Source organism: Melampsora larici-populina (genome assembly GCF_000204055.1).
Source record: "Melampsora larici-populina 98AG31 unplaced genomic scaffold MELLAscaffold_74, whole genome shotgun sequence".
Classification (NCBI taxonomy): Eukaryota; Fungi; Basidiomycota; class Pucciniomycetes; order Pucciniales; family Melampsoraceae; genus Melampsora; species Melampsora laricis-populina.
Window position 1 is genome coordinate 271,699 of NW_006768838.1, and position 9,106 is coordinate 280,804.

The following is a 9,106-nucleotide window of genomic DNA, read 5'->3' on the forward strand; positions in this document are numbered from 1 at the left end:
GAAACTTGGATGGACAAGAAAGAAATCTTGCACTGTCCATCCTAATCAATCGGAGGAGGCGCGAGGTGCTTATATTGGCAATATATTTGGAATTGATCCTTTTTGTCTGGTATTCACCGGTGAGATACAAGATTCTTTTCTTCCTTTGACCGAAATCAGCTGATTTATTGTTGTTCTTATTGTTATTCATACAGACAAAACTGCTGTCAATAAACGTCATCTTTATCATGATTACGCACGTGCGCCTCGTGGCGAAAGAACTGTGTGACTAGAGAGGGCAACTCGATCCCAGAGATGGTCTGTTTTACCAGCCATCTCTTTAGGAGGACTTGTAGCCTTGGCTATCCAGCCTGGTGGATACTCAAGAATCGACTTTGAGGCTTACTTAGAAGACCAATTAGTAAGTCATCTTCTTTCTTATTGTTTGGTATTCACAACTGACATATGGATTGATACATTACATAGTTGCCAGCTATGAATCCTTGGGCAGCTAGGAATTTGGTCCTCGTGATGGATAATGCGCCTATCCATCACGGAGGAAATATTGAGGCACTTTGTGAAGCACGTGGAATCCGGGTACTCTATCTTCCAGCATATTCACCTGATTACAACCCTATTGAGTTAGGCTTTTCACCCCTGAAGTCACGTTTGAAAAGAAGCTGAGCCCTTCACCGGGCAGTCAATGTGGCGGGAGAGGAAGTATCAATTTATTTGATGTGTTTGACTTTGTTCACTGAATCACTTTGCACCAAGCTATTCAAAAGTTGTCGATATATTTGAAATTGTTATTTTTCATGGTATCTCCATTTATTCTTGGTATCAATCACAATTTATCAGTGGTATTCACTAGTTCATAGTATTGAAAATATATTTCTATGATCAGATATTATTCCTGTTTGTACACAGATATTGACTGCTATAGCTAACTATTGAGAGTCTAGAAATCAAAATCATTTTTTCAAGTCATGACTTGCTCTTTGCTTAGACTTCCAAATTCTCGTGCTTCTGTGAATAATAATGACGGCTTAAAACTGGCATGAGTTATTTCGCACTAAAGGGCCAAAAAACCAATGAAGGCACAATCTTCAAACCTATATAGAGTCATTCAAAAAAATTTAAAGTCATTGAATGACTTTACATCTGCTTTAGGTATTACGACTCTTTGGGTATTCTTTTGATTTGGTCAAGTAGACAGTCTCTCAAATTTCTTTTTGTTTTTCACAATCCATAACATCAGTTGAGGATTACAGTTCAATCAAATTTTTTACACGCTGAACCAAGGATAATAATATATTTCATGGGTTATCAAACACACAAGAGGAACTAGATTTTCAAACACTACAAGGAAGTATACTCAAGCGACTGACTGAGAAAGGATATCTCTGTTCAAGAACTAACTTTGATAAGAATGTATAGAATGATTCAACCAGGACAATAACACCATCAAATTGGTTGGAAAAACACACCAAGTGACCATTTTGAAATAACTATACAACAAGATATAATAATAATCAAACACAACACCAAATAAATTCAGGTTGAGATAAATAAATTCTGAATAAGATAAAAAATATCTGATGATAATTTGCAATTCTGTTTGTAATAAGCTGGAAAACTAATTTGATTTATAGCCACTGACCAGATTGTGAGCAGGGTTCATTATAATAATGAGCTGATGTATCATTTGCTAATAGGATAAACAATACATATATATTTAATCATACGTCAATAATATTGAGATATGTGAAGATAATAAAACTAATATACTAAATTAATGATAAGATATTGCCCAAATAATGAACTTGAGGCCAAAGATGTGGGCACGGTGGGTTAATAAGTAAATTCTAAGATACAAATTAACCAAAAAGAGATAAGTGATCAGTTCCAAGCGTTGTTTTTGGGAAGTGGTCAAAGTTTCTTACATTTGTAACGAGCTTGCGCTTTGGTCAAAATGCGGTGGGCAATTTGACGGTCAATCCCTTTGGAGGTTAGACTTGCCTCAGTGAGTTGAACACTGGGAATCAGGTCAGTCCAGGAAAGGATGCCGGCCTCTCTAAGAAGAGTTCGAGTTTGTTCATTGTCAAATGCAATGTTGCAGTCGGCCAGAAACAGTTTGAATTCGACCGAATGAGATGTGGACGGGCGTTCAAACTTGATACTACTACTGACACTATTGCTTACCCAGTCGCTTTTATGATCGCTTGAAACATAAATTGGTTCATTGATAGAAGTTTTGGGTTCTGGAGCAGGAGCAATTGAAAAAATCATGTCAGTAACTGATTATATCCAAGCAAACGTACCATGACACCTCGCTTACGTTGTTCTACCTTCAACTTCTTCAAGTCCGGCTTGATGTCAATCATCTCGCTTGGCCCGGAGAGGTCACGTTTGCCACCTATCTTCACCAAGTCAGGCTTGATATTGGGCTGGGAGCTGGCATGGGAAAAAGGGTCGTTTTGGTGGTTCGGAGGATTGTTCTTCAATCCAGACCCACCAGCCTGAATATTGAGGTTTGAGTGGGTCTTTTGAGACAATCCATGTGATTTTCAAGGCTTCCCTTGCAAACAAAGTTCAACCCGGTGATCCACACCCATGTCAGGGTGGAACCACCGGCTCTTATTGATCTCATACCGGAATTCCAAAGTATTCGGAGGGATTTCCGTGGTTGCAATGTTGGCCGCCTATAAGAAGGTGAAGTGGTCAGTTGTTTCCATAAAACCTACATAGTGAAGATGGTTAAATGTTCACTTACAACCCCGTTTGCCCAAATCCAGGCCGCCGGGTAAGTCAATCAATATTGGAAGGTCGGATCCCAAGGCGTAGTCAATATCTTACCAGGTCCACCGTTGGACTTTTCAAGTGTGTGTTTGCTAAAAATTGAGTTAGCAAAAGTAGCTAACTCTCTTTCTTTCTTCGATTCCTGTGTAGGATCATAGAAAATAGAAAAATTGATAAATAATATATGAAGTTAGGGGATATGCTCACCTCGGTTTCTTGAACTTAGGTTCCGCCTCCGTTAGTTGTCGCAATCAGCTTCTTAGTCGCGGATGCCTGTTCAATGCAATCATGTTAGAAAGAATTGAAGAAAGATGAAAAATATAAAAACAAAATTGAACAGAACAAACTTGCCTTATCTTTTGCTTTAACTTGCACATTCTCATTTTCAATCAAAATAGTACACATTTTCTTGGTAGACTTCTCAAGAGCGTCGACCAAATTTTGCCATTGATCAAAATTGGTGAGAACTGACTTGATCCGCCCAATGGTGGCTTTCCACTTTAGGTCAGGCAAGAAATGACTATTGAGAATTACATTTTTCATACCAGCCTCGTACTTTTCACAAGCTCCAGCCACAAGTTCCTTGAACTCATTCAAACTTTTTCCAAACACGCAAATTTTTGTTTTGAGGTAGCCAGCGTTGATTGCTTTAGAATCAATCAGATTAAGTTTAGAAGACTCCGGTACCTTCTTACTAGCCCCAACTTTGGGGGTGCTCTGATTCGGAGCATTGATGTTGACCTCCGTATCGGTATAAATTTTGAATCGGACCTTGAATGTCATCAGGTTATTCTGATCAAAAGCATCACGAGCCGCAGTGCCCACACGCAATAAGGGGGCTTGCTTGAGGCAGGTTGATCGTTGCTTGTCTCCGACCCGGTCCTCTGATTCTTCAAACACTGAAAGTGATCAAGCATTAGTTGAAGAATGCAAAAAATGCACAGATGAAAAGTAGCTCACAACTGTTCATGTAGCCAGTCACGGGAGTCGCAGCCGGAGTGATTGCGGAAGGATTAGACATTTGTGAAACTGTCAAAGAGAAGCATTAATAAGATAAGTGCTGAATCCATTGAGAGACGATGAATTCAACCAACATGGAAGAGAAGACGTACGACAGATCTGTATTGGGTAGAACTGAGGAGAAAAGTAGATTGGAACAGAAGGCGTATAATAGATTTGCGACAGGTAAAACAGAGGAGAAAATGAAATTATTGATACAGTAGATAATGTATGGATTGTGAAAATTGATTTGTTGAATAAGATGTGAATGGTGAATAAGGATTCGATGGGAATAAGTACAAAAGAAGGGGACAAGTTGATAAAGGAGGTAGGTGAAGGATATAACAATTGAAAGTAGGGGAAATACAACACATTATCAGTGAATGATGTCATTGAGAGAACTCGTTGGAGAAGGCTCTTTCCGGCCATTAGAAATTGGAATGGAAGAGGAAGACAAATAGCCGGAAGACAGAGAGAAGGGAGAGAGAAGGGAGAGGTATGTATGAGGATCAGAGGAGGAAGGGCCAAACTTTTTGTTGAATCCAAGAGATGGACAATACAGTTAACTCTGAAAGTCGAAAACAATCAAGTTTTTGACTTCCAGAGTTAAATCCGCTGACGACACATTTTCTGAAAAATCTGCCGATAGTTTTTACAATGGCTGTAGGTGTTTTGCAACATTCACTTCAAATTCTGTTCCAATCAAAACTGATGAATTTAACTGATTCATCTTCTAGTATTAGTATTGTTGAAAACCAGGATAATCGTGTTATGATTTCTGAACGGCCGACTAGGCATCCAATCATTGGACCGTAGTAGATCTAACAAGTGGCCCTCATCAATCAAGGTTATCTATACATGTACCTACATAGACATGGATAGACATGGATCCATTGCTCATTTGGAGCAATCCAGAGCAGATTTCTTGGATGCATCGATTGCACAAAAGATGTTTGTACAGACTTGTGTGGGTCCGAGAAGGTCAGAGAATAACAAGAAACGCCCCTCTTGGAAAGCAAGTGCCACCTGAGAAAAATTATACTATCCCTGTATGTCTCAGGGATCCTCTCAGGTAGTCTCAGAGGAAGACTGATACGGCAACTCTCCCAAGAAGTAGGTGGAGCGTGGCAACAGGGTGGTGGAGGTGTGATATGTAGGTGAAGTATATGGGAAGGGTGGTGAGGTGCGTGTATGATAGATGAGTGTGGCTGGAAGAGCTCCCTTATAAAAAAAGGGACTTAGAGAAAATTTGAGATCTCAAAGATGCTTCTCAAGATTCAACTTCATCTCACAGTATTCCTAGGAACCCCATTGGGTCACAGGGTACTCTGTATGACCCTATGGTATAGGGTAAAGACTTAAGTGTTCAGGTGCTGAATTTTATTTTCTAACAATCATTTTACATGATTAATTCAAATTGGTCTCAGTTTCTTTGTTATAAAACATCTCAATTTAATAATCTATATACTTAAAACAATTAAATAGATCTCCACGACACAAGTATTGTTGATAGTGATTGATTCCAGGAGGAGTCGGTGACCTAACTATTGTATAAGGCATAGTAGGAATCTCCTTACTCCTGATTGAATTCTTTCATCAAGTATCTATTAGTGTTGATCTTGTTTTAGTTGTTGATTTCTATTTTTGTGTTTTGTTGCGGCAATAAAGACATAAAGATCTCTATTTGTCTCAGGGACTACACTAAGGGATGCTGAGGTGGAACAGTATTCAAACCACTTCTGAGTACTGATCTGTATAAGCACTGGCACAGTCCTAGCAAGGGTCAAGTTGCTGTGGTTAAGTTGGGTAGGCATCCAAGCCTTTTTGATCAGTTGGAAACATACCAGAAAAAAACTCAAACAAAAAAAAACTTGCAAATCATTGGGCCCCTGGTTTTGGGGGCTCTCTCAATAGGCACAGTGTAGGAGCCTTTGGTGCCCTAGTCGTTGAATGACTTCTTGTATTCACATTACTAGTACCTGTCTCTTGTACCTTCATGTTGATTTTTACTGCGGCCACTTTTACTTTGTCTTGTACAGTCTTCCTGTCATTGTTGAAAGAAGTCATTGTCTTTGGAAAAATTCTTTCTAACTTTGAACCTTCCCTAAAACTTTGAAAATTGGTTAGTTGGATATTTTTTGTTTTGGTTGTCGGTGGAGAGGTTTAGGAATTCTTCCAATACTTGAATCTCAAACTATCATGGTGAACAACCCAGACTCTTGAGTTATGGATTCATGCCGGTCCGTAAATGTCAAAATCAGTTCATAGAACTATGCCTCAGGTTATACCTTTGCTAGGACTTGCAAACAAAGTTCTACACCTGTCTGTCAGAGTAGGGATGGATTAAATTCCGAACGTGAACCTAAAATCTACAAATGCACAATTCCATGATAGCCAATTACATTCATCCAAGGAGAGAAGTGAATGACTTGGATGAAGAAAGAAGATTATCAAATTTGCTGCTCTTCCAGGTATATAACTGATACATTGTAAAAATACCTAGGTTTGGAATGGTTTCAAACAGTTTTACTAAAATCATACACATAGCGATAACATAATAATTGAAATGTAAGTTGAATTAAAATATTAGCGAAGTGTCGTGGTTTTGAAATGTAATCTGCGTAAATAAAATGAACGAAAAACACGCTTTACTTCAACATTGGCATGCAGGAGAAAAAGAGACAGACAAAGTAGAATCAAGCTAGCTTAAATATATATTGCATGGAAGAGATAATGTCAATTCAAGTGTCAGAAGAGCTGAGAAGCCAAAGCAATACAACAATTTCACAGCTGAGAAAGGGCAAATCCAGATAAGTGCAATAGGACCGATTCACGCTTGTTGGTGGGGTTTATGAACGTGTGTGTTATCCTGTGGTGTTTTTATCAGACTCAGTACTTGCATGTGTGATATAGGAGATACATCCGCCCTCCGGAGACTGTATAAAATCAAGAACAGAGCACTTCCGAAGCTGATCACTTCAATTGTTTGTCTTTTGGAATCAAAAATGTTGATTTACTAACATGTTTCCAAAACTTGAGATGACAGCATTTTTACCCTAATGAATTGCAACGAGGCATTAGAGAATGAAACAAAGGCAGACCTTGGCGAAAAAAAAACTTACGACACGAACGAGAAGCCAAAAGTACGGATCTAGGATAAAGCGACCATTTTGTAGCAAAGTTTTCTTGTGAAAAAAATGTAAAGAAACGTAAGATCAAACACAGAATTCCATATCATCAACTTTCATCAAACACATATAAATTCAAGGTTATTGCTTACTGCATATACGGCTACAAGTATACTTAGGAATGTAATTGCAAGTTCTAAAAAGGTGTTCACAGTCACTGCTTTTTGCGTCTTTATTGTTGAAGACTCCAGTCCTCTTTTATCAGTAAAGCTTTGGAGCAGTACGAAGAGGAATGGAATGTAAATCTGTAATAAATTGAAACACATAATTTCAGATTGAGAATTTTCATGTACAATTGAGGAACATACCAAAAAAAGGAATCCATCAATGAATATATAGCAATCCACACCCATTCCAGTGTAATATACCAAGAGATCCTAATCAAGGTAGTAAAGTTTCATTTTCTGACTTTTCTGACTATTTTCAGAAAAAACTGACAATATGAGACCTTTCCCGTATGAGTGGAATCACCTGCGTGACTACCTGGGCTACACCACATTTACCTACCGAGCATTCAGAGGCCGAATTCCGAAGACCTTGGATTAAGGACATCCCGAATTGTCTGATTTGGTTATATTCAATAGTGAGTTTAATGAACGTGAATGAAAGTGCGACTAAGATGTGACAAAAATTTTAGAGTGTATATCTTTGAACTTTTGATTGAAGGCAAAAGCTGACCAAAGGGTGCAACAACTATCGCCACCAAGAATATATTCAGCGCCCATACAACAGCGGTTGGAAGCAATTTTCCCACTGGAGTCATGTGTGACGTAGCAGCTTTCTGTTTGACTAATGCACAATGGCAAATACAGAGCCAGAGTATCACTGAGTGACGTCCGGTTGAAAACTCATGAATAATTCTTCAAAGACTTGGACGAAATTGAATAAACTCACCGCTACAAAACCGATCAAGTCAGCTTTGGGAAAAATGGCTTAGTAGCTCGCAAAGGCTCACCTGTTGCATGCAGCTGTAAACGTAAATTTGATCCCAAGTATAAAATTTGAGTATCCCTGGTCTAGATGGCCAGATTGTGCAAGCTGCTCAAAGATGATTTCGGTCATTGCGACTATATATTTGGTATGGTGGATATGTTAGATCATCCTCTCAAGGTCGAGAACGCAGTAGTAGTCTTACGTATACTATAAAGCAGGTAACACAACCCGCAATGGTTTGCGCGATCAAGTGATATCAAACCCACTCCAGGAGATGATGTGTTATTATTCCCAAGAAATCGAAATAGAAAAAATATCAAGTTGGAAGCCACTTACTTCCATTCAAGCCAATGTGATACGGTTTCTTGGTCTTCGAGCGAATATAGAGAATGTAAGATGATTGCATAAACATTCTTGATGCCATGTTGATTGAATGGTGTAAGTATTGTCAACGATGGTATCGAGAGTCATCTCGGATTAGTCGGTTTTAACAAAAAGATGAAATCCTCACATTATAAGCTGTACCACAATAACAGGTTGAATGTAACGCGACCAAGAGGGCAGAGGACATGGCTATACATGCAGTAAGGAATATTCATATCAAAGAAGATCTGTTGTGTCAAATTTCAGACGTTCAACAAGGAAAATAGGTTCACGGTATCAAGACGTACCAGAATGAGTGTTTCAAGATAATCAGCTGTTGTCAGATATGGGTTGGTGGCTGGATTTAAGTGGGTAACAAAGTTGATGATCAGACTTTCGATGAATTGAGACATGATAAGGGAAGATATGATGAGGGAAGATACGATGAGGGAAGATACAATTGGAGGATCAAGTCAATTGAGTTTTATAGCAGGTCTTCCAGGCCTTTTGTGTTCAATACACACAGAATAGATAACTTGAGTCGACCAATTGGCTCCATGACATGCACGGGAAAACCGAGATTTTTATCAGATGTGAAAGACAATATGAGACTGCAAATAATGGCACCACGTTTGGACTTCTTCATCAATCCCTGAGGCTGAAAGATCTGCCAAATGAAGTCGTGGAAATACGTGACTTGATTTTCCGGCGATCATGGTGCAAGAGCTTTCCGCCGAGGTTTTCAGTTTCACTAGCATTCTAGCGGCGGGCGCCGCTGTTGTCAAACCAAACTCAACACATTCAGTCAAAAGAAAAGCAAGTATGAGTTGATCACTGGGCAAAAT

At 39.0% G+C, this 9,106-nt stretch overlaps 2 protein-coding genes across 2 annotated transcripts; both read right to left on the reverse strand.

Moving 5' to 3' along the window:
* Positions 1–3,037: 3,037 nt before the first annotated feature.
* Positions 3,038–3,799, reverse strand: MELLADRAFT_94872 (uncharacterized protein; the record flags this gene model as incomplete). The annotated part of the gene is made up of 3 exons (XM_007417519.1): positions 3,038–3,051; positions 3,126–3,677; positions 3,739–3,799. The coding sequence occupies 3 exons, from the start codon at positions 3,797–3,799 to the stop codon at positions 3,038–3,040; spliced, it is 627 nt and encodes a 208-aa protein (XP_007417581.1).
* A 2,349-nt stretch (positions 3,800–6,148) lies between these two features.
* MELLADRAFT_73443 (uncharacterized protein) lies at positions 6,149–8,690 on the reverse strand (the record flags this gene model as incomplete). The annotated part of the gene is made up of 11 exons (XM_007417502.1): positions 6,149–6,737; positions 6,799–6,833; positions 6,900–6,962; positions 7,058–7,210; positions 7,274–7,342; positions 7,404–7,579; positions 7,644–7,756; positions 7,921–8,032; positions 8,235–8,311; positions 8,410–8,471; positions 8,570–8,690. 11 exons carry the CDS (start codon positions 8,672–8,674, stop codon positions 6,608–6,610), a joined length of 1,095 nt encoding a protein of 364 aa, XP_007417564.1.
* Between the last annotated feature and the right edge of the window lie 416 nt (positions 8,691–9,106).